We start from the raw sequence: 26,126 nt of genomic DNA, 5'->3' as shown, positions 1-26,126 counted from the left end.
ATTCTGTTTGGATCTCCATGTCAGGATTCGAGACGACCTTTATTACATAGTCCCTCATGGAATGACATTTCAGAGTGGCCACATAATCCTTTAAAAGGCCTGAAAAACGAGAAAAAAGCCGACAATAGTACTGTTTGTCCATTTTGAAACATCGTAGTCAGTATACACTTCATCAAAGTAGTCCGAAGGAATCTAAGGCCGCAGTCCAAATTCGAAGAAGACAACCCTCGGCCCTTGAATGACGTTTTACATTGTCACATCCGAGTTTACCTTAAATGTCGCTTGACCAAGCGAGGGAGAGTGATGATCTGAGAGGCAGCGTCCTTGGTGGAAATCTTAAAATGGATCTTAAAAACAACCAACCTAAAGCTATTAATGTTCCTAGCAAGCTAACACAAGTAGCTAGCGCTCCTGTCAGGTAGCTAGCTAACTACAATTACCCATAGCTGGCTAGCTAGTTTTATAGTTTGGTCATTTATTACAATACATTTCTGAATTACCCCCTTCCAAAAAATTACAAAAGCTAGCTACATAGCGTCCCCACTACAAAACTAAGCCAATTTGACAATGCTAAAATGAAGGTAATTTACATATTTTTTTAGCAAGCTAATTTTGTCTGACATACCGAAAATGCAGCCATGTTGATTAAAATTGACACTTCGCAGCCATGTGACACTTCGCAGCCACCTCACAAGTGATCAAAGTTCTTCACTCGCTCCCTTAAGCTAAATCGAAGACCGAGGGGGTAACGTTAGTGAATTGGACCTCCACTTAAGATAGCAATCAAATTGCATCTGGTTTCGACGGGATTCCCCCAAAGGAAAGTGGCTAGCGCGAGGGCAGAGGGAGTCAAAATAACGTGTTTGGGACTGCAGCCTAAAATAATACAAGAAATCTGTCATTCATTTTAACGTTTTTGAGATGTTTGGGGCAGTATTTTTCAATGAAAAAATGTGCATGAAAACGAGTCGTCTCTTGTTGAATGACAACACAGACTTTATCGAAGAAGCTTTACTGTTGAGCAATCACGGACAAAGGGGCGTAGACTTTGGCTTCGAACTTTGGCTTACCTCCAGAAACAATTTTGTGTGCCCAAACAGCCGGAAAAAACCCTCACCGAAGTCCAAAACAAACAAAAACGTCACAAAATGTCATCATAATACATGCAAACAATTCTGCACTGTTTCGGTTGGGTAGCATGCCTTAATACACACACCACACAATGTCTGAATCTAGCTGATTAATGATGGTGGGATAATGCTTGATGACAAATTTGACAGTGGTTGCGAGACCTGGTGAGGCCTACAAGCCACCGTGTCTTGCACCCACTGTGAAATTTGGTGGAGGATCAGTGGTGATCTGGGGGTCCTTCAGCAAGACTGGAATTGGGCCGTTTTGTCTTTGTGAAGGACGCATGAATCAAGCCACGTACAAGGTTGTCCTGGAATAAAAATAGCTTCCTTCTGCTCTTACAATGTTCCCCAACTCTGAGGATTGGTTTTTCCAATGCTCCATGCCACACAGCCAGGTCAATCAAGGTGTGGATGGAGGACCACCAGATCAAGACCGTGTCATGGCCAGCCCAATCTCCAGACCTGAACCCCATTGAAAACCTCTGGAATGATATCAAGAGGAAGATGGATGGTCACAAGCCATTAAACAAAGCCAAGCTGCTTGAATGTTTGCGCCAGGAGTGGCATAAAGTCACCCAACATCAATGTGAAAGACTGGTGGAGAGCATGCCAAGACGCATGAAAGCTGTGATTGAAAATATGGATTTCTGAACTGTTCCTAAGTTAAAACATTAGTATTGTGTTGTTTAAAAATGAATATGAACTTATTTTCTTTGCATTATTCGAGGTCTGACAACACTGCATCTTTTTGTTCTTGGTCCTTCTGTGGCTCAGTTGGTAGAGCATGGCGCTTGTAACGCCAGGGTAGTGGGTTCGATTCCCGGGACCACCCATACGTAGAATGTATGCACACATGACTGTAAGTCGCTTTGGATAAAAGCGTCAGCTAAATGGCATATGTTATTATTATTATTATTATTATTATTATTTGTTATTTTGACCAGTTGTCATTTTCTGCAAATAAATACTCTAAATGACAATATTTTTATTTGGAATTTGGGAGAAATGTTGTCAGCACTTCATAGAATTAAACAAAAATGTTTGTTTTACCCAAACACATACCTATAAATAGTCAAATCAGAGAATTTGACATTTTTGCAGTGATCTCTTAATTTTTTCCAGAACTGTATATATGAATAATTTTTATACAGTAAAGGTTCCATTCCATTGAAAATTTCATTGAAAAGAGAGCATATCTGTGCACAAGGACTCATTTATCCTTTGCCAAATCCAGTACTGAACCCCAGTAGATTATTTCTTAACAGTTGTTGAGTTTTAGTGAGTAGCACTGCTTTCTGTTCATGAGCATAAGCAGGGAAACATAGACCCAAAACAGATTACCACCAGGAGTCATAGTGAGCTCAAAAAGATTCAATAAACTGTGGTGCTTTGCCGACAAGTAACATAAACAAATGTAGAAATATTGTGTGTTACAAGACCTTTTCTGGACCAATATCTGATATGTCGTCATAACATAAACAATGTGAATAAAAACAACTGTAGCTAAATGAAAGCAGCCTGTCCTCTGTGTGAGAATCATTGAGTCCAGTATCCTGACTGTATGACATGAAGCCGGGGCCCCCATTGGCCATCAGGGACCCCACTCTGAGCTCTGAGCTACAGCAGCGGACTCTCAAGAGACCCACCATGTTTCAAAAAAGCACCCAATGTCCAGTCTTAAGGAGTTATCTTTAACAGTAGCTAGGTTTTGCTGAACATCTCAAGACAATACACATGACTAGGGCCTATAGCCAACATGTCTTAATACTGGCGAGCTAAACAGCTAACAGGCGATGCTGTAGGCTACTTTGCAAATGGTATTGTAAATGGCACAATATGACGTACCTCATATAGACCTGACCAAGGTGTCCACTGGTCATTGGCACCACTACTTTAGGTCTCCACTGGTCACTGCACTGTCTTTCTATGGGCAGAGAGAACTCAAGATGTGGCTGAGCTTTGCTTAACAGCTCTCTGAGGTGGACAAGGGCTATTGGATAGGAAAATTATACTTTGACATGGGCCATCAACTGGAGTTATTGGGATTGAATGATGTCCAGTGTGCAGATGTTAATTCTATTCCACGAATTAAGCAATGTGCCCAGAATGTTGTTGTGTTCGTGTGTGACTGAGATCACACCTGAATGCTGGTCTACATCCTTCTTGAGATGCCCTAGTGTGCAGCCTACTGATTGAAAAACATGTATTTGTTGAATTGCATACAAGCGTAATAATCTATTTCAAAATCCGTTACAATGAGCATTTACCATAATCCTCAATTGAATTGAAAATACAGTATATTAAAATAGAAAACAGCATGTATTAAATGAAAATGTGATTTAAAAAAATGTAACTATGCATTTGCCATTAAGTTAAAAAGTATAAAAGAAAAGTAAAAGTGGAAAGAACATTATGTTCAACGGGACTGTCAAGGTTATATTGAGAATGCATACCTATTTGCGTAACAAAACGAGAGGACCAGCCTAACGATTAGGGGATATCTAAATTCAAATCCTCCCTCCGTTCGCTACTTGTGACTGGGTGGCGTCCATGTCAGTCAAGAGGAAGGGGTGCTGCTAATTTCTATGTGCCTGAAATGTCAATTTGGGTCTCAGATTGCATCCCAGTGTTTTGGTGTTAGGGCATCCTCACTCCTCTCCAAACGCAGAAGACAGACATACGCGCACAGTGGATGTCGTAGGACGCGGCGTGAGAGTAGCATAATATTATTTTAATTGAAACGACACTGAAAGTACACATACCTACTGGCATCTCTCCTGCCGGAGAGACCTGACCAGGAGCATCCGTTCACTTTTCCACGGTAGGCTATTGTAGAAGGCTATATGCTGCCTAGTCTGTTGTAGTGAAGGTACTGATAGCGAAAGGCACCAACAACTTTTTATATTCATTTTTCAACCGCAAGTTTTACATTTTGGAACAACGGACCTCGCGGATTTCATGTGGCGAATCACTTGACAGAAGAAAATAGTCTGCTTACATTTTTAACATACCAAACTTGTTGGACTCATCATCAGCTTTGAAATATGTTCAGTAAGTGTTTGGTCACATTCTTGCATTTCTCAATTCTGGTGCGTGTGTTGATGGCTCATGAATGTAAGCCCTGTGATATCCGGACGTGTCCGCTGAAAGCCTGCGAGAGTGGCCGGACTCTAGCCAAGGACCCGTGCGGATGCTGCGACCAGTGTAGCCGGCTGGAGTGGGAGCCGTGCGGCGGCAAGGACTGGGAACTGGGCTACTGCGCTTTAGGACTAACCTGCGCGGCTGTCAGCCAAACCGGAGCTGTAACGCTCCCTGATATAGGAGTTTGTAAAGGTGGGTAGCTTATGTCTAAAATAAGACTTGTATCACTTTATGAATAATGTAGTCCCAATTAAATGTTAGTATTGTTTCCCATTCTGAAATGTGAGCATAACCTAGAGTGGCAAAAATATCTTAATTTTATAGTAAGGCTACTAGGAAATCATTTCTTATTGATTGATGGAAGAATAGGAGGTTTGGCTTTGAGGTTCCAACAACACGATTGTTCATCAAGATCACTCTCAGCTCGGGGCATAAAAGTTTAATCTCCGTAGTAAGTGATCATTGTCATTTGGCTTGGCTACACTACAGTGTGCCAGCCAGTTCATGATTCCATTGACTGTGCTGTGTTGACATTGTCTCTCTTCTCAGTGGGTTGGTTGGACCAGATTTCAAGGTTTTAGTAGCTCTTGACTGCCAACAGAGGACGTCTCATGTTAGATAGACTGTTCACTTTCCCCATTTAAACACCAGCTCTCTTCGCTTGCAGGCATGACAATAGGTTTGGCAACAGCTTTGGCAGCATGCCTCCACGTCAGTCTTACTAGAGTGCAGACTTTACTGCCAGAGCCCAACCTGACATCTATAAAAAAAAAGGCATTGAATTGAGATTAAACAGAAATTAATATTTAAAAAGCATGGGTGGCTTAACAATGGGAAATGTGTTGACTGTAACTGTGCATGTACACTTCAAGTACTCTGTATTAATTTGATCCTGAAACAGATTGGCTGTCCTTGTAGAAAGTGTTTTGCTGTGATGTGGCTGCACAATCAGTAGGCCTGTGATGTGGCTCTGAGGGCTCCCTTGGGGTCAAGGCAAAATTGCAAAGGTCATTGGCAGATTTATCTGAATGACCTTACCATGAATCACACTGTAATGTCCCTGCCTTCCCTCCTATCAGACCCATGTCCTATACCAGTTGTATACTAACAGCCTATAAAGCTGTTGTGCACATGATATCCCTGGCTCCCAGGAAGACTATACTCCAGAGGCTGGCTCTCTAAATCTCTTATAGGGCCTCTAGGCTACCCATCCATCACCATTGTGGTGTGTGTGTGTGTGTGTGTGTGTGTGTGTGTGTGTGTGTGTGTGTGTGTGTGTGTGTGTGTGTGTGTGTGTGTGTGTGTGTGTGTGTGTGTGTGTGTGTGTGTGTGTGTGTGTGTGTGTGTGTGTGTGTGTGTGTGTGAGTGCGTGCGTGCATGCGTGTGTGCGTGCGTGCATGTGTTCTAGCCAAGATTAGCTCTTCACACAGTTGGTGAGGGAGAACAGGAGTTTCCCCCTGAGAGAAGTGGGCATGGGGCATGGTCAGCATCACTTCAAACCCCCTGCCAGTCAGTCCCTCACCTGGTCTCTATCCAGACTGAAATAAAGGGATTGCATGGGACTGACATGACCAGAGGTGAGAGAAAGCAGTCCCACGTTGGGGCCAGATCTACATGACCCTGCCCTCCATCATCACGCTGTGGGGTCTGGGGGTCCGGGGGTCTTCGACCCCAGGGTGTCCCAGGAGACAGTGTCCCTGATTGGGCTTTATTTAAGGTTGTGCTCAGAGGCCTTAATCTCCTTTCATACCCCCAGTTACTTCCTCTGTCAAATTAACAACTTTGAATGGGTCCAAGTGAATGGCTTCCATGATTGAGTCGTGCCTCTGGTACCTTAGCGGTGGGCCCCAGCACATGCACGTGGCCCCCCAGCAGAGTTGGCTGGGTGCGTGTAAATAAACACCTCACAGGGCCCGGGTTGATCCTGTATTTCCCTCCCATGCCAGGGGTAGGGTATTAAAGTGAGGTCGCAATCAGGAGTAGGGGGTAAATGTTTCCGCTCTCTGATCCCTGCTTCTCTCTCTGCTCCTTGTTCTGGGTGGTCAATATGGAAGAGTGATAGAGTTCGAAGGAAGTAGACCAAGTATTCATGTGATGTTTGTAGTAGACAAACGTGTACAGTCAATGAGAAAATATTTGGTACAATTGATATTGAACAGAATGCAAAATATCCAGTAAGTGTAAGCTTATAACGACTTTTGGACTGGATTTGCATACTGTATATTAAGTGCAGTCATTTTAAAGGACATTTCTCACCTTAAAATCAAACCAAATCCAATTGTATTTGTCACATGCACCGAATACAACAGGTTGAGACCTTACAGTGAAATATTCTTTCAGTTTTGCAGTTTTAAGAAAGTCATTACTGAAATAAACTGAAGTAAAAAAATAAATAATAATGAACAAGAAAAATATAAAAATATCTAATAATTAAGGAGCAACAATAAAATTACAGTAGCGAGGCTATATAGAGGACGTGACTGTACAGAGTCAATGTGTGGGGCACCGGTTAGTCGAGGTAATTGAGGTCATAATGTACATATAGGTAGAGTTAAAGTGACTATGCAAGGATAATATACAGACAGTAGCAGCAGCGTAAAAATGGGGCTGGGATGGGGGGATAATGCAAATTGTCTGGGTAGCCATTTGATTAGCTGTTTAGGAGACTTATGGCTTGGAGGTAGAAGCTGTTAAGAAGCCTTTTGGACCTAGCCTTGGCACTCCGGTACCGCTTGCCGTGCGGTAGCAGAGAGAACAGTCTATGACTAGGGTGGCTGGAGTCTTTGGCAATTTTTAGGGCCTTCCTCTGACACCGCCTGGTATAGAGGTCCTGGATGGCACGAAGCTTGGCCCCAGTGATGTACTGGGCCGCACGCACAACCCTCTGTAGTCCGTTGCGGTCGGATGCCGAGCAGTTGCCATACCAGGCAGTGATGCAACCAGTCTCAATGGTGCAGCTGTATAATGTTTTGGGGATCTGGGGACCTATGCCAAATCTTTTCAGTCTCCTGAGGGGGAATAGGCATTGTTGTGCCCTCTTCCCGACTGTCTTGGTGTGTTTGGACCATGATAATTTGTTGGTTATGTGGACACCAAGAAACTTGAAGCTTTCAACCTGCTCCACTACAGCCCCATCGATGAGAATGGGGGCTTGCTCGGTCCTCCTTTTCCTATAGTCCACAATCATCTCCTTTGTATTGATCACATTGAGAGAGAGAGGTTGTTATCCTGGCACTAAATCAAATAATCAAATGTATTTATATAGCCCTTCTTACATCAGTTGATATCTCAAAGTGCTGTACAGAAGCACGATGGCTAGGAATGGCTAGGAAAAACGATGGCTAGGAAAAACTAAAGGCCAAAACTGGCTGTGCCGGGTGGAGATTATAACAGAACATGGCCAAGATATTCAAATGTTCATAAATGACCAGCATGGTCAAATAATAATAATCACAGTAGTTGTCGAGGGTGCAGCAAGTCAGCACTTCAGTAGTAAATGTCAGTTGGCTCTTCATCACAGATCATTAAGAGTATCTCTACCGCTCCTGCTGTCTCTAGAGAGTTGAAAACAGCAGGTCTGGGACAGGTAGTACGTCCGGTGGACAGGTCAGGGTTCCATAGCTGCAGGCAGAACAGTTGAAACTGGAGCAGTAGCACGGCCAGGTGGACAGGGGACAGCAAGGAGTCATCATGCCAGGTAGTCCTAAGGCATGGTCCTAGGGCTCAGATCCTCCTCCGAGAGAGAAAGAGCTAATTAGAGAGAGCATACTTAAATTCACACAGGACACCGGATAAGACAGGAGAAGTACTCCAGATATAACAAACTGACCCTAGCCCCCCGACACATAAACTACTGCAGCATAAGTACTGGAGGCTGAGACAGGAGGGGTCAGGAGACACTGTGGCCCCATCCAATGATACCCCCGGACAGGGCCAAACAGGCAGGATATAACCCCACCCACTTTTCCAAAGCATAGCCCCCACACCACTAGAGGGATATCTTCAACCACCAACGTACCATCCTGAGACAAGGCCGAGTATAGCCCACAAAGATCTCCGCCACGGCACAACCCAAGGGGGAGTGCCAACCCAGACAGAAAGATCACGTCAGTGAATCAAACCCACTCAAGTGACGCACCCCTCCTAGGAACGGCATGGAAGAGCACCAGTAAGCCAGTGACTCAGCCCCTGTAATAGGGTTAGAGGCAGAGAATTCCAGTGGAGAGAGGGGAACCGGCCAGACAGAGACAGCAAGGGCGGTTCGTTGCTCCAGAGCCTTTCCGTTCACCTTCACACTCCTGGGCCAGACTACACTCAATTATATGACCCACTGAAGAGATGAGTCTTCAGTAAAGACTTAAAGGTTGAGACCGAGTCTGCATCTCTCACATGGGTAGGCAGACCATTACATAAAAATTTAGCTCTATAGGAGAAAGCCCTGCCTTCAGCTGTTTGCTTAGAAATTCTAGGGACAATTAGGAGGCCTGCGTCTTGTGACCGTAGCGTACGTGTAGGTATGTACGGCAGGACCAAATCGGAAAGATAGGTAGGAGCAAGCCCTTGTAATGCTTTGTAGGTTAGCAGTAAAAACTTGAAATCAGCCCTTGCCTTAACAGGAAGCCAGTGTAGGAGGCTAGCACTGGAGTAATATGATCAAATATTTTGGTTCTCGTCAGGATTCTAGCAGCCTCATTTAGCACTAACTGAAGTTTATTTAGTGCTTTATCCGGGTAGCCGGAAAGTAGAGCATTGCAGTAGTCTAACCTAGAAGTAACAAAAGCATGGATTCATTTTCATGCATCATTTTTGTACAGAAAGTTTCTGATTTTTGCAATGTTACGTAGATGGAAAAAAGCTGTCCTTGAAACAGTCTTGATATGTTCGTCAAAAGAGAGATCAGGGTCCAGAGTAACACAAGGTCCTTCACAGTTTTATTTGAGACGACTGTACAACCATCAAGATTAATTGTCAGATTCAACAGAAGATGTTGAAGGTTTCTTGGGACCTAGAACAAGCATCTCTGTTTTGTCCAAGTTTAAAAGTAGAACGTTTGCAGCCATCCACTTCCTTATGTTTGAAACACAGGCTTCCAGTGGGGGCAAGTTTCATTGAAATGTACAGCTGTGTGTCATCTGCATAGCAGTGAAAGTTAACATTCTGTTTTTGAACTGACATCCTCAAGAGGTAAAATATATACGTAGTGAAAACAATAGTGGTCCTAAAACGGAACCTTGAGGAACACCGACATTTACAGTTGATTTGTCAAAGGACAAACCATTCACAGAGACAAACTGATATCTTTCTGACAGATAAGATCTAAACCAGGCCCGAACTTGTCCGTGTAGACCAATTTGGGCTTGCAATCTCTCCAAAAGAATGTGGTGACCGATGGTATCGATCAGTTCTCTGAAATCCTCCCTATAGGATGTCTCATCGCTGTTGGTGATCAGGCCTACCACTGTTGTGTCGTCGGCAAACTTAATGATGGTGTTAGATTCGTGCTTTGCCATGCAGTCATGGGTGAACAGGGAGTACAGGAGGGGACTAAGGATGCACCACTGAGGGGCCCCCGTGTTGAGGATCAGCGTGACATATGTGTTGTTACCTACCCTTACCACCAGGGGGCGGCCCAATCAGGAAGTCCAGGATCCAGTTGCAGAGGGAGATGTTTAGTCGCAGGGTCCTTAGCTTAGCGATGAGCTTTGATGGTGCTGAGCTGTACTCAATGAATAGCATTTTCACATAGGTGTTCCTTTTGTCCAGGTGGGAAAGGGCAGTGTGGAGTGCAATAGAGATTGCATCATCTGTGGTCCTGTTGGGGTCAGTATGCAAATTGGAGTGTGTCTAGGGTTTCTGGGATAATGGTGTTGATGTGAGGCTTGACCCGCTTTTCAAAGCCCTTCATGCCTACGGACGTGAGTGCTACGGGTCGGTAGTCATTTAGGCAGGTTACCTTGCTGTTCTTGGGCACAGGGACCATGGTGGTCTGCTTGAAACATGTTGGTATTATAGACTCGTGAAGGACAGGTTGAAAATGTCAGTGAAGACACTTGCCAGTTGGTCAGTGCATGCTCGGAGTACACATCCTGGTAATCCGTCTGACCCTGTAGCCTTGTGTATGTTGACCTGCTTAAAGGTCTTACTCACATCGGCTATGGAGAGCGTGATCACACAGTCGTCCGGAACAGCTGATGCTCTCATGCATGCTTCAGTGTTGCTTGCCGCGAAGCGAGCATAGAAGTTATTTAGCTCGTCTGGTAGGCTTGTGTCACTGAGCAGCTCGCGGCTGTGCTTCCCTTTGTAGTCCGTAATGGTTTGCAAGCCCTGCCACATCCAACGAGCGTCGGAGCCGGTGTAGTACGATTCAATCTTAGTCCTGTATTGTCGCTTTGCCTGTTTGATGGTTCGTCAGAGGGCATAGCGAGATCCGGGTAAGAGTCCCGTTCCTTGAAAGCGGCAGCTCTGCCCTTTAGCTCAGTGCGGATGTTGCCTGTAATTCATGGCTTCTGGTTGGGGTATGTACGTACCTTCACTGTGGGGACGATGTGGTGTACTCCTCAATGCCGTCGAAAGAATCCCCGAACATATTCCAGTCTGTGCGAGCAAAGCAGTCCTGTAGCTTAACATCCGTGTCATCTGACAACTTTCTTATTGAGCGAGTCACTGGTACTTCCTGCTTTAGTTGTTGCTTGTAAGCAGGAATCAGTAGTATAGAGTTATGGTCAGATGTGCCAAATGGAGGGTGAGGGAGGGCTAGGGAGAGCTTTGTATGCATCTCTGTGTGTGGAGTAAAGGTGGTCTAGAGTTTTTTTCCCTCTGGTTGCACATTTAACAATAAAGTGGTTGTTTATTGTTATGACAGCTGTGATTAGGGAAAGTTGCCACATAGATAACTAATTTCACCCCCAAAGGGTATTGCACCACTTGAGTGATAACAATGTTTGGCATGGGTGTTTTTGTTTTAGCTGTCTCACAGTGTTTAGTGCCCACTCTTCTCTCTTCAAAGCTCCCACCGTCTCCAGAGAACTTACATACCACCTCACAGAATGTCTGTCCTCAAGAGCACAGACTGGACACTGCGTCTTTTCCAGTACTTCTTCACATGCTGTCCACTTCCCTCTTCCTCTAATATGATCTAATATTTCAAATACTTCCTTTTTGGCCCGCTATCAGCCACAGGGTCTCAGAGGTCAACCTTCCCACCTCAGCTCCAGATGCCAAGACAAGCAGTCTCCATGGCTGAGAATACCCCCCCAGAGACCCAACTGTGATCCAAGCCCTGGCCAGAGTCAGAGCAGGACCGGGCCAGGCCAGCTGAGTGGGGTCATATCACAGCCAGGGGGTCAACCTAATCATTAGCTACAGTAATTAAAGGTTCACCCCCCCCCATCCTCTCATTATGCTTTGTCTACCTCCTGTCTCCTACTCCTGAAGCATCCCACAGACTCAGACACCCAGTGTCAATGACTGTCGCGTACAAATACTCTCCTAGGCACAGAAAATCCCAGAGATAGAAAAAAGTTGGAGGTGCGGATCATTTAAAAGTGACAGGAAACGAGGAAGAGTTTTGGCGAGGCAGTAGAGGTCTGTTTGAAAAGCCTGCTTGTCCTTTCTCTCTACCAGCTGGCTGGTCTACCCAGGCTGCCTGATAGACAGAGGAGTTTTCTATGAGATGACATTTCAAGGCCAAGCCAAAGTTAATATGGGTAGTGGGTACCTCTTCCTCCCCCCTCTACTCTCCCTAATGTCTCGGCTGTTTTAGCTCATAGGGACCATGACTGTCTGCCACCCAATATTTAACTCTGGAAATAATCACTTTTAGAGTCTCTGATAAATATTCTGTTTGGCCATATTCACACTTTGAGCTGCAGAATTAACACCTCAGAGAGAGACGAGGGTTAGTCTGGGTGACTACTATAGGCTACAGACAGCGAGCTCTACTTCAAGGACCACTTCAGAAAGGAATAGAAGTTCATCCCTGTTTTCCCACAACATCTAATAACACAATTCTCTGTTTCTTATTAATAAATTAACAACGTCAATTTTCTTAAGTATTTTCTTCAAAGCCAGCCAAGACGTTTCATTCATACACTATCATATTTAATGAATCATCACTGCATTGTCTCCTGGCCCAGGGAAGAGTATGAAAGCAAGGCCTCCCTTTCTGAAAGAAAATAATGAAAGTATACCCATCGCAGCTCAATGAAAAGTATACCCATGGCACCGCTCAGGCACTCATTTTCTACAACAGTTCTAAATGTGTCTGTGAGAGAAGCCAGCATATTTTGATAAGCAGTCATCAAGTCTTTACGTTGTTGATTGAGGCCCAGGGGCTAAGCCGTTGGAGGGAGAGGAGCAGAGCACTGTGCTGTGGCGTGTTCTGTTTGAGCCTGTTTACTCTGTGGCAGGCAGCACTGCATCAGGCATGAACAGAGCCCCCCCGTGGGGGTCCCTGAGGAGCAGAAAGGGGGGCTCGCCCGGCAGCTGACGTGGTGGGTCTTCTGATCCCAGGGGTTTGGTGGTAATTAAGCCACATGGTGAGAGTGCTCTGTCTCCCCTCCACCCACCATTGTCATTAGATGTGTTTGTGTAGAGCTCAGCCTGGAGGAGCTGGGTCATTCCACGAAATCAGTCCCTTTTGGTTAGTGAATTATTCATTTAAATTCATTTCACATAATTGTAACATTCTGTCATAATGAGCACATGTTCGCCTTAATAAAAACATGTCTTCCCATCTCAAGAGGTTAAATAAATAAAATAATGCTGTCAGTGACTATTAACTGCCAAATAAAGTAACAGGGTTGACCGTAATACATGGTTGACCGTAACAGGGTTGACCGTAACAGGGTTGACCGTAACAGGGTTGGCGATTTCATCTTAGATCAGCCATAAATCCCCTTGTGACAGGGGGAATGGAAGCTTGTTGTGTGCAACAGGGAGGGGCATTCTTTTATATATATATTTTTTTTACATTTCTAGCCTGTCTATCTATGGGTAACAAAGCACCAGAAAATGGCCAAAAAGAATAGAACCAGCTCACCTGCTTTTACACGATGATTTGACTATCAGATGTTCAATGTTTCTTATGGAGTAAATAATAATGAATAATAATAGTCTCACCGTATTAAAATAAGAGTTCTGTTCGCATAACAGGGTTCACCTTAAAATGAGGGACAGGCACTTTTTTAACCTTCAAATTAAACACTAATCACACAGTTTGGCATGGGCCATGGTGTAGGTGGTGGCACACAGAGAGCAGAGGAGGAATCAGGACAGCCGGCAGAGGGGAACCCTGGGAGGGCCCTTCGCTGTGGAACAAAAGCAAACACATCAGCTCAACAGTGGTGTTATGGCACGATATGCAGGGCAGGAACAGATCAGGGAGGGATGGCTGATTAAGCCCAGGCCCCACTATGATGCGCTGGGTTGCTCTGATTCAGCCCAGGCCCCACTATGATGCGCTGGGTTGCTCTGATTCAGCCCAGGCCCCACTATGATGCGCTGGGTTGCTCTGATTCAGCCCAGGCCCCACTATGATGCGCTGGGTTGCTCTGATGCAGCCCAGGCCCCACTATGATGCGCTGGGTTGCTCTGATGCAGCCCAGGCCCCACTATGATGCGCTGGGTTGCTCTGATGCAGCCCAGGCCCCACTATGATGCGCTGGGTTGCTCTGATGCAGCCCAGGCCCCACTATGATGCGCTGGGTTGCTCTGATGCAGCCCAGGCCCCACTATGATGCGCTGGGTTGCTCTGATTCAGCCCAGGCCCCACTATGATGCGCTGGGTTGCTCTGATTCAGCCCAGGCCCCACTATGATGCGCTGGATTGCTCTGATTCAGCCCAGGCCCCACTATGATGCGCTGGGTTGCTCTGATTCAGCCCAGGCCCCACTATGATGCGCTGGGTTGCTCTGATTCAGCCCAGGCCCCACTATGATGCGCTGGGTTGCTCTGATGCAGCCCAGGCCCCACTATGATGCGCTGGGTTGCTCTGATGCAGCCCAGGCCCCACTATGATGCGCTGGGTTGCTCTGATGCAGCCCAGGCCCCACTATGATGCGCTGGGTTGCTCTGATGCAGCCCAGGCCCCACTATGATGCGCTGGGTTGCTCTGATTCAGCCCAGGCCCCACTATGATGCGCTGGGTTGCTCTGATGCAGCCCAGGCCCCACTATGATGCGCTGGGTTGCTCTGATGCAGCCCAGGCCCCACTATGATGCGCTGGATTGCTCTGATTCAGCCCAGGCCCCACTACACTGTGCTGGATTGCTCTGATTCAGCCCAGGCCCCACTATGATGCGCTGGGTTGCTCTGATTCAGCCCAGGCCCCACTATGATGCGCTGGATTGCTCTGATGCAGCCCAGGCCCCACTATGATGCGCTGGATTGCTCTGATTCAGCCCAGGCCCCACTACACTGTGCTGGATTGCTCTGATTCAGCCCAGGCCCCACTATGATGCGCTGGGTTGCTCTGATTCAGCCCAGGCCCCACTATGATGCGCTGGGTTGCTCTGATGCAGCCCAGGCCCCACTATGATGCGCTGGATTGCTCTGATTCAGCCCAGGCCCCACTACACTGTGCTGGATCGCTCTGATGATGCTTCTCTTCTTGTTCTCTCCTCTCCTCTAATATCACGTCTCCTCTTCTCCACAGTTCTGCCTGACAGCCCGGAAGCTGGGTTGGAGGATGAGCGCTGCCCCCTGCAGACGGGCTGTGACAGAGCGGGGGCCATGTGTGTGTGTGACGCTCGTCAATCCTGCCTGAGCTCCTTCGCCTACCCTGACATGGAATCCTGCATGAGGGCTGGCAAGACAGGTGAGTCTCCCACAACTAGCAGGAGCAAAGAATGCAATCCTTTGAACGTTGCTAATCCGTATCAGATGTTGAACGCTGGTGACTAAAGCTAGGAACATATCTTCGTGATGACACACAAGCTCAGGCTTTGCATGAGGGTGCCCCAGCGTGGATCTGTGTGGTGCTAATGTCAGTGACTCATGATGACTGACTATTTCCTGTCCCCTCTTCTCTTTCTTTTAGAGAGCCGTAGACATGAGCACCGGGACAGGCAGAGGGAGAAGTTTGTGGGCCCCTCCAACCCAGCCTGCATGTTTTCTGGGTGCAACCTGACAGGACAGGGCTGTGTATGTGAGTCCCAGAGCTGCCACCACCACTTCACCTACATCAACCGCAGCCAGTGCCAGGAGGCCGCAGGTAACCTTAAACTAACCTAAAACTAACCCAAAACTAACCAACAACTGCTCAAGTCATATTGCAGAAAGTGGGCTGATACAGTGAACAAAATGTAGATGCAGATTCATAAACCGATCTGACCTTTTTTATCCTATAAAATCCTTGTATGCTGTCTTTTACACCATCTCTATTTGAGTTGATCTCAGCTTATTAAGCATATGGGGTAATAGTGATAGGCATGTACCCTAATATTTACGTAGAGTCATGTGCTACCTGACTCATACAGTACAGCGAGTCAGCACAACGAGGTGTAGTAGACAACCAGTCAGTCTATTTCGTAGTCCAGACAGAAAGGCAGGGAGAAGTTATAATATGAGGAGAATGCACGGTGTAAATATGAAGTGTTATAAATCTGCGTACACAGTGTTCAGGCAGTAAAGTGTAATAGTATAGTGTGTAGGCTGAATGCTGTCCCTGTCCAGGGTTAAAGCCCCGAGTGAGCGGAAGATGGAACTCCACAGAGCTCAGGTACCAGAGTGACTATTATGGGTTGGTTGTTTAAATGTGGTTCATAGAGAGGCCAAGTGTAAGTATTCATGTAGCTGACTCTCTGACTGGCACTTCTAAGTGAGAATTGTTATTAAGGTGGGTTCTATTTCGCCCCTTTGACAGAACTGGGAGAGAGATGCATAAAGCCAATATGGCAGCTCTCTCTGTACGTATGAAGAACATTGGTCTCATTGAAAAAGTGCCAGTGAGTGAACTCAGAGACTCTCTCTGTCTCGCTGTGTTAGTTATCATTAGTTGCTTCATAATACTATACAGCCACATTGTGCCAGAAGCCCGGACTCACGTCAGTATACTGAGCACATTTGTTCAGCTTAGGAGGCCCAATTGCATGTTTTTAATTCATATTTTTATTATAGTTTTTTAACTCTGCATCGTTGGGAAGGGCTCGTAAGCAAACATTTCACTGTAAAGTCTACAACTGTTGTAATTCATCACATGTGACTAATACAATTTGATTTGATTTGACTAGATCCAGAACTAAAAAGTGTGTTTTAGATTTGCCACATCAGATTATGTTTGTACTTTCATTCTTTTTTTTATTGGATAATTCAGTTGGGAAATGGCAAAAATATGTTGTTGCAAATCGGTATAATTCCTGATAATATAATGATGTATGGGGTAGAGCAGCCAGTGTAGCTGTAGTACTATAGCTGGCGACGTGCCATAGAGGCCTATCTGAGGTTATTAGATCTATAAAGAAATGTTGGGGTTGTTACAGAGCATTTACAGTCCCTTGGCTGTGTATTTGGATATTTCTCCTAAGTCACATTTGTTCAGTAAATCCCTCTAGACATGTGGGAAACTGTGCTCACATTGTACTGTTGAGAGAGAGTGTCATTAGCTTCTCCTGTGTCACTATGAAAAATATACACCAGTCGACTGCTGCATTTCGCAACTTCCCGTCCTCAAGGACGGCCAAGAGAGGACGACAGCGTGAAATGACAACACTGAAAACAGTAAACAACATTTTTAGCAGCCTATGGGTTTTCACCACTCCTCACACACCCTTCCAACAGCCGCTCATTAAGTAACGGGTTTATTTGTGTGTGTGTGTGTGTGTTCAAGGCAGTCATAATTAACTTGTTTTGTCTGACTGGCTTGGTGGATGTCTTGCTGTCTGTCTGCATAGTGGCAGGGACTTTAGAGGGGTCGTGGGCCTACCCATCTCACCAACTAATGCTTTAGCTCGTGTAACGGATGTGAAACGGCTAGCTTAGTTAGCGGTGCGCGCTAAATAGCGTTTCAATCGGTTACGTCACTTGCTCTGAGACCTTGAAGTAGTAGTTCCCCTTGCTCTGCAAGGGCCGCGGCTTTTGTGGAGCGATGGGTAACGATGCTTCGTGGGTGACTGTTGTTGATGTGTGCAGAAGGTCCCTGGTTCGCGCCCGGTATGGGCGAGGGGACGGTCTAAAGTTATTCTGTTACATTGATGCTGTTGACCCGGATTACTGGTTGCTGCGGAAAAAGGAGGAAGGTCAAAAGGGGGGTGAGTGTAACGGATGTGAAACGGCTAGCTTAGTTAGCGGTGCGCGCTAAATAGCGTTTCAATCGGTTACGTCACTTGCTCTGAGACCTTGAAGTAGTAGTTCCCCTTGCTCTGCAAGGGCCGCAGCTTTTGTGGAGCGATGGGTAACGATGCTTCGAGGGTGACTGTTGTCGATGTGTGCAGAGGGTTCCTGGTTCGCGCCCGGGTATGGGCGAGGGGACGGACGTAAAGTTATTCTGTTACACTCGGTATGAATGTGTCTGTTAGCGTGTGATGTCTAAATATAATATAAGCTCTGGTTTTGCTGCATGAGATTTACAGTGATTCCGACCCCTCTTCACACGCAATTGAAGATGAAAGCAAAATTATTGCCAGTGCTTTAAGTACTTTTTCAGCCCTGTATTTGAACATAGCATCCTCTGTCTGTACATTTACACATGGTAGTGGTTTGGGACTGGCTCTTCATGTTCAGATTATTGAGTAGCCTTCTGAGGCGAGCCAACCGTCCTGACTGGTGTTCCTGTTTACTGTTTGTTTGAAGACTTGGGGCACAAACGTAATTTGCTACTTCACTGTCTGCAGCGCTTGATCACCAACAGCCACTTCTTAGTACTTTTAAAGGTTCTCTATATATGTACTTTACGCATGCTGACGCACGTTGTTGGACTTCAAACGGCGGTCAATGTCATGATGGCTGCTGTGAGGTGACATTGACACAGGCACCTTGTGTTGCTAAGGAGGAAGTATTAGACAGAATCTCTGAAGATTGATCAGATTAGTGGAAGAGAAGGAGGCCAGGCCAGGGAGCCAGCTAGAGAGCTGGCTAGGGGTAGTCAGGGAAGCCATCTTAACAAGTTATTTGTGTCAAGTGCAGAAAATGGCCTGGGGTCTCTGCTTAGTTCTCTGGCCCGGTGTGTGCTTTTATGACTTTGATTAATGATTAAGCTTTAAGTTGCTGTGCACAAGGAGTTTCCCGATGTGGCCGTCAGAAGAGGGACTTGTTCTGCAGCTACTAATACTTTGATTTGATTCATGTTGCTCATATGACATAATATTGTAGTGACCTACAGAGAGCAGATCTGGGAAAACAGAAGGTGGATGTAATCCGTTGGGTTGGTTTGCACAACTACTGTATATCACGTTACATCAATGTACTTTCAACTTTAAACACCCAACCATGGTTAACCTCAGAAGGTTAATATGGGTGACAGCTTTGCACACTCTTGGCATTCTCTCAACCAGCTTCAGCTGGTATAATTTTCCAACAGTCTTGAAGGAGTTCCCACATATGCTGACCACTTGTTGGCTGCTTTTCCTTCACTCTACAGTCCAACTCATCCCAAACCATCTCAATTTGGTTGAGGTTAGTTGATTGTGGAGGCCAGGTCATCTGATGCAGCACTCCATCACTCTCATTCTTGGTCAAATACCCCTTATACAGCCTGGAGGTGTGTTGGGTCATTGTCTTGTTGAAAAACAAATGATAGTCCCACTAAGAGCAAACTAGATGGGATGGCGTATCGCTACAGAATGCTGTGATAGCAATGCTGGTTAAGTGTGCCTTGAATTCTAAATTAATCACTGACAGTGTCCGCAACAAAGCACATCATCACACTTGCAGCAATTTGACCATGAAGGCCTGATTCACGCAGCCTCCTCTGAACAGTTGATGTTGAGATGTCTGTTACTTGAACTCTGTGAAGAATTTATTTGGGCTGCAATCTGAGGCTGGTAACTCTGCAGCAGAGGTAACTCTGGGTCATCCTTTCTTGTGGTTCCTCATGAGAGCTAGTTTCATCATAGACCTTGAGGGTTTTTGCAACTGCACTTGAATAAACTTTCAAAGTGCTTGAAATGTTCCATATTGACTGACCTTTATGTTTTAAAGTAATGATGGACTGTCATTTCTCTTTGCTTATTTGAGCTGGTCTTGCCATAATATGGACTTGGTCTTTTACAAAATAGGTTTATTTTCCTAATACCAACCTTACCTTGTCACAACACAACTGATTAGCTTAAACACATTAAGAAGGAAAGAAATTCCACAAATTCCACAAAGGCACACCTGTTAATTGAAATGTATTCCAGGTGACTACCTCATGAACCTGATTGAGAGAATGTCAAGAGTGTGCAAAGCTGTCAACAAGGCTAAAGGGTGGCTACTTTGAAGAATCTAAAATATATTTATATTTTGATATTTGTTTAACACTTTTTTGGTTACTACATGATTCCACATGTGTTATTTCATAGTTTTGATGTCTTCACTATTATTCTACAATGTAGAAAAACCCTTGACTGAGCAGGCGTGTCCAGACTTTGACTGACACTGTCGTCGTAAGAAGCAGACCAAAGCGCAGCGTGGTGTGTGTGAATGCATCATTTTAATCGATGACGAAAACACAAAGTAAACTGAACAAAACAATAAATGAACAACAACCGCGACACTATATACTAACTGTGCTGCCACAAGCAACTAACATAGACAATCACCCACAATGACAAAACAGGCTACCTAAATATGGTTCCCAATCAGAGACAACCAATAACACCTGCCTCTGATTGAGAACCATATCAGGCCAAACACAGAAACAGACAAACTAGACATACAACATAGAATGCCCACTCAGATCACACCCTGACCAAACAAAACATAGAAACATACAAAGCAAACTATGGTCAGGGTGTGACAGATACACTGTTTTGAAGCCACCGTTCCTCCGTGTTGGTATTTTGGAAGCTATAGAAATGCATTTATTAATGTCTACATTGACACATTTATTATAATACAGACACCTTAATTCATAAGTTTAAATTATATTATCTGAGCTAAACATGAGCTAAACATAAAAATAAATCAAGATCTAAAGCCATTCACTTTAAAGTATCATTTTTCGAGAGTACTAATGTTACTGTCCCCACTGCAACAACAAAATACTTAAATACATGCAATGTAATACTGTAGAATTCCATTTGTTTGAATACATAATTTGTAAAATGGGGCAGTATTGAAGTTTAGTATAATCGTATGAGTACTTTTTAAAAGGGAGGAAGTGGAGGGAGGAAAAAGAGAGAAAGTGGAGTTGATGCAGGTCAGACACGGGAACCGTGCCCACCATGATGCCATGGTACAATGAAGCTCGTTACTACGGAGTTGGCCCACCTGTAGCACCACACTCCCTCCCGCCCGGGTCCTTCTCCTGAAAGCATCATTAGTTCTACTTGGCTGCAGCCTCTTTGTGGTATTGCTATTACTCGCCATTCCAGACTGCCAGTAGCTGGCAGGGTTGCTAGATTTCTCCTCTCTCTTTGTATGAGTGTCATTTGCGGAAACTACGGCCCCTGTCGCGCCCAGCGAGCCTGCTCATGTCCAAGTGCGTGTGTTGTTTGTGTGTGGGTGCGTGTGTGTGTGCGGGTGTGTGCATGTGTGTGTGTCTCAGCTTGTGTGGTGGTTCAGGCAAAGAGCGTTTCCACTAGGCGAGTTGGGATCACTGTCTCAGCCTGTCAGTCCTCTCACTGCTCTCAGTCAGCTTATAGCCCTGATCACCAGACACCACAACTCTCCCCAAGCCCCAGCCCCAACCCTTCGAGCCCTGCCGTGCTCCGGCCCTCAAGCCCTGCCCTGCCCCAACCCAAGGCCCAGCCCCTGCAGCGAGCCACAGATCCATCTCTGCCTTCCAGCCCTTGCCCCAGCTCTCTAGCTCTAGCCTGGGCACAGATCATATCACCAGCCTCTCCTTTTCCTGGTCGTCGGTAAGTAAACATGAGCAGATGGCCAACACTGTTGAGTAACTCAACAGCCTTAACTGCCACAAACTTGGCTGCTGCAGAGCGGAGCAGCCCAAATCATGTTTTATGTTTAGTGTCTTCTAAGGCTGATCCAGAGACCGTTAACTCTGTTTGAAGCTCCCCTCATGGCCCGTTTGTTCCTGTTTCATACAACTTGAACCATAGTTGTGCCATCCTTCCACTCCCATATGCATTCTGCTCCAGCTCTGTTGTAGACAATGGCCCATTGAAAAGAATAAGTCCCCTTTTCTCAGACATTGTTCAGCCCTTTCAGCATCATAAAAGCTCAGCCTCTCTCACTCACTTTCCCTGGGCCAATCTCATTGGAGATCTGACAATATGGGGAAGGGTGTGTTGAGCTACTCTGAGAGAAGAGAACACTCGACCCGCAGCTGCGGTTCTGCTGCCTGAGACACCAGGATCCCGTTTTTCAGCCACAAATATTTAGCCTGAGAGTGAGAGAGCGAGGAGCTGTGAGGTCTGTGTGTGTTTTTGAGTGTGGACGGTGGGCTGCTGCTGCTCTCTCTCCTGACTGTTCTAACTAGAGTGTGAGGTTCAGATGTCTATGTTTCTCTCTCCTGTGACCCTGTGGCTTTTGCCACCTCTCAGACTTAGTTCTTTATTATAGAGAACAATGCAGACGTTTTCAGCCCCAACCGCCAGTGGGCACATTGCCAGACCTCCACAGCTTTTGTGAGAGAGAGACAGGCCTGATGGGTCCCTTTGCGGACAAGCTGTATAAAACCTGAGGACGGACCAGAAGCCCACGGAGGGCAGCTGTACTAAGACAGCTTTGTTCTCTGCTGACTTGCTTCCAAAGTCAGTCACTGAACAGAACTCACATTGTGCGCTTTTTCCATGAGTAAACTCAGGCTGTCAACATAGCCTCCTCTGCCTACCAGAGCTGCTCTAGTCAGACAAATACTGTGCATCTGTGCCCTCTGTAAAAAAAAAAAAAGCTCATTTACAAAGATATTTTTTTTCTTGAATGAGCTCTGAGATGCCAGAAATATGCATTGTTTACAATAGACAATTCTGTGGTAATAAACCAATTTTCAGATTCCACCTCAAGCCCGGCTTCAGGTTGCGTGGGTGTGTGTGCGTCTGCGTCTGCGTCTGTTTGTTTGTGCATGTGTGTGTGGGTATTAAGGCTTTGGTAGTGTTGCTAGCTTTTCCATACTATCTCACCACCCCAACAAGAGAATATTTTGGCCATTCTACAGACTGAATTTATCATGCATGACAAATTAGGACTTTGTGTTTTTGTTTTGAGCTAGAGAATAGCAACCATTGTGATACAGAGATTGCTCTAGTTACCACTGACTCTCTAATTACCCCATTGGCGCTTCCAAATAGAACACAAACATGTGCTGAAATCTATCTTCCACTGAGTTTACCATGCTGTTTCCATGCCTGTTGTGCTCATAAATGTATCTTTTAGAAAATGATATTAATTGGACCTCTTTGGTTTGGAGCATTTCCACAAATGGCTACAATGTCAGTCATTTGAATGACAATAGTATGTCTACCAGCTTGTTTCCAAGCGTACTCCAGTCCACCCATTGTTAGAAGTGAATGAGCAATCTGTTTTCTTTGACTGGGGCACATACAATACACTGAAAGTTTATTCAATGCAAACATTGCACAAGATTTAATTCATGGTTTAAAAAGTATTCATATGCAAATCACTGTATTGGACAGCAGCACACATACACACACTCACACACACACATACACACACTCACACACACACATACACACACTCACACACACACATAGACACACTCTTCACATACGCTGCTGCTACTGTGTTTATTATCTATCCTGATTGCCTAGTCACTTTTACCCCAACCTACAATGACCTCAACTACCTCGTAGCCCTGCACATTGACTCGGTACCGCTACTCCTTGTATATAGCCTCATTATTTTTATTTTACTGTGTTACTATTTCCTTTTTCTGGGGGGGGGACTAATCTTTCTTACTTTTAACACTGCATTGTTGGAAAAGTAAGAATTTCACGGTAAGGTACCTGTTGTATTCAGCGCATGTGACAAGTAACATTTGATTTGATTTGGTTTTATACTGACTTATTGCTGTTAGGCTGATTTCAGAGGTATTATTTCTATCTAACTGAAGTTTATTTAACTCAAATGTAGGAATTAGGCCAAAAACCGTTAAAATGGTTGTTGCTCGACTTAATTCAGGGGAATTTTCCCCTTCTCTATGACACTATTCAGTAACAAAGTTTATCAATGCGAGCTTTGTGCCAGCCCCAACTGTTCACAGGTTCCTAGAGCAAACCGTACAGTACAGATACCTCACACTAAAGGTATATTTGGATAAAAAAAGTTGGATTTGAACCCAAATGGACCTGAGGACCACCAGACCCGGATCCAAATGAGCCCGAGGACAATCAAACCCAGATCCGATTGGGACACAATATTTGTATTTATTTTATTTTTATTTTTTATTTTGATTTAACATTTAACTAGGCAAGTCAGTTAAGAGCAAATTCTTATTTACAATGACGGCCTACCCCGGCCAAACCCTAACCAGGAAGGCACTGGGCCAATTGTGCGCCGCCCTATGGGTTTCCCTATCATGGCCGGTTGTGATACAGTCTGGAATCTAACCAGGGTCTGTGACGTGATGCGCCACTCGGCCCTGAAAGGGGACCCGGCCACGAAAACAATCAGAACCAAACCCGAGTAGACCCAACATTAACCAGACCTAGACCCAACCCGTAACCTAACAGGTCCGTTTCAATTGGACCCGAGTGACAATTGTTTTTATGTTTATGTTTATCACATCATCAAGTTGCTTTTTTGGTTAAGAAATATATCTTTATGTTGGCTAGGCCTTATATACTGATAAAATATATAAACGCAACATGTAGTGGAAATAAAAGATCCCAGAATTGTTCAATCTCTCTCAAATTTTGTGCACAAATTTATTTACATTCTTGTTTGTGAGCATTTCTCCTTTGCGAAGATTATCCATCCACCAAGTGTGGCAGGTGTGGCATATTAAGAAGCTGATTAAACAGCAGGACCATTACACAGGTGCACCTTGTGCTGGGGACAATAAAAGACCACTCTAAAATGTGCAGTTTTGTCACACAACATAATGACAGAGGTCTCAAGTTTTGAGGGAGCATGCAAGTGGCATGCTGACTGCAGGAATGTCCACCATTACTGTTGCCAGAGAATTGAATGTTTATTTCTCTACCATAAGCCGCCTCCAACGTTGTTTTAGAGAATTGAGCAGTACGTCCAAACGGACTCACAAACGTATACTATGTGTAACCATGAAAGCCCGGGACCTCCATATCTGGCTTCTTTCGCTGCGGGATCATCTGAGACCAGCCACCAGGACAGCTGATGAAACTGATTCCAAGAACACAGGATGAGATGTTACTATCCTTTGTGCAAGCACTTCCAAGAGTTAATGAACAGTGAGCGTGGTGAAATTTGGGGAGCGCATCGTCAGTAGTGTACCTTTGGTTCCTAGGGTGTTTCGGCCTTTCACACTATACACCCTCCCCAAAGGCGGCCAGCGACAGGGTGATCAATCCTACGCTTGCGTCCCATTCCCAATTAGTCATAGGAGTTGCCTTGTTGTTGATAGCCAACATCCCATGGGACTATGCATGGCGGGGGCGTCCTCCTCCCTGAGTCAAACATTGTTGACCGCATACCTCCTGGCCCTCTCACTTCGGGGCCCAGCTGGGCTCTTTCCTCTTCATCCAGAGCCACTGACTGCTGCCTTCTGCCGCCTCCGATACAGCTTTGATTGCCGAACGCTGACTCTGGCCCTTAATTCCCAGGTCTCTAAGCAGTCTGGTTGTAGATGTTGCCACAAAACCTCTGCAGCCCACCTCCACTGGTCGGACTTCTGTGTTCCAGCCATGATGCCGTGCTTCGGCAGCTAGATCAGCATAGCACAGATGTTTTCGCTCATAAGCCTCATCTACTGAGTTTTCCCAGGGTACTGTGAGCTCAATGATGAAGACCTTATTGAGCGAACGGGACCAGAGCACCTTGTCAGGTCTTAGGGTGGTGGTTGCGATCTCCGGAGGAAACACAAGTTGCCGGCCAATGTCAGCTAGCATTTTCCAGTCGCGGGCCAAGCGCAGCTGGTCTCGCTCTAATGGTGTAGAGCCGCTCTTCGGTGGTTTAGCCCCTTCGCGGACAAAGTTTGTCCGTAAGGAGTGTGATGCTGCTGTGGGTGGTAGGGATTTGGTGGCAGCTCGCTTGTCCTCCAGGGCGGACGCAAGGTTTTTAAGGACTAGCGTATTTCTGTCTATATTAACGCCCCTTTGTGGGGAAAAACTCATTCTGATTGGCCGGGCCTCTCCCCAGTGGGTGGACATGGCTCTCAAGTGGGTGGGCCTATGCCCTACCAGGCCCACCCATGGCTGCACCCCTGCCCAGTCATTTGAAATCCATAGATTAGGGCTTAATGGACTTATTTCAACTGACTGATTTCCTTATATGAACTGTAACTCAGAAAACATGTTGCATGTAGCGTTTATATTATTGTCATTATATTCCCCTTATTAGGGTACAATAAATATGCTGTAGGCTATGCAGATCCTTGGTCAGATCCATTCAGGTCCACTCGGGTCTATCAGTTGTAGTTACATAGACCCAAGACCCGATGATAGTCAAACAGGACCCGACCCGGACCTGCTGAAAAAGCTATAATTTTGGACCCGGACGGCTCAGGTCTTGGTTTGGGTCTGGGGTGGACCTATGAAGACCGCTACCTCCCATTCCTGCAGTATTTATTCAGGGATGGAAAAATCCAACACCTTT

At 45.5% G+C, this 26,126-nt stretch overlaps 1 protein-coding gene across 2 annotated transcripts in view; it reads left to right on the top strand.

Moving 5' to 3' along the window:
* Positions 1–3,731: 3,731 nt before the first annotated feature.
* LOC118368349 (cysteine-rich motor neuron 1 protein-like) overlaps positions 3,732–26,126 on the top strand; it is a 56,190-nt gene continuing 33,795 nt past the window's right edge. Inside the window, exons 1-3 of one of the 2 annotated variants that reach the window (XM_035752378.2) lie at positions 3,732–4,466; positions 14,929–15,090; positions 15,313–15,486. In XM_035752378.2, coding sequence (XP_035608271.2) covers positions 4,178–4,466; positions 14,929–15,090; positions 15,313–15,486 — 625 coding nt within the window. In that variant the 5' untranslated portion in view covers positions 3,732–4,177. The remainder of the gene's footprint in view (positions 4,467–14,928; positions 15,091–15,312; positions 15,487–26,126) is intronic. The other variant, XM_035752377.2, reaches the window with a different exon arrangement.

Source organism: Oncorhynchus keta, chromosome 35 (assembly GCF_023373465.1).
Source record: "Oncorhynchus keta strain PuntledgeMale-10-30-2019 chromosome 35, Oket_V2, whole genome shotgun sequence".
NCBI lineage: Eukaryota > Metazoa > Chordata > Actinopteri > Salmoniformes > Salmonidae > Oncorhynchus > Oncorhynchus keta.
This window is presented reverse-complemented; position numbering and strand designations above follow the sequence as displayed.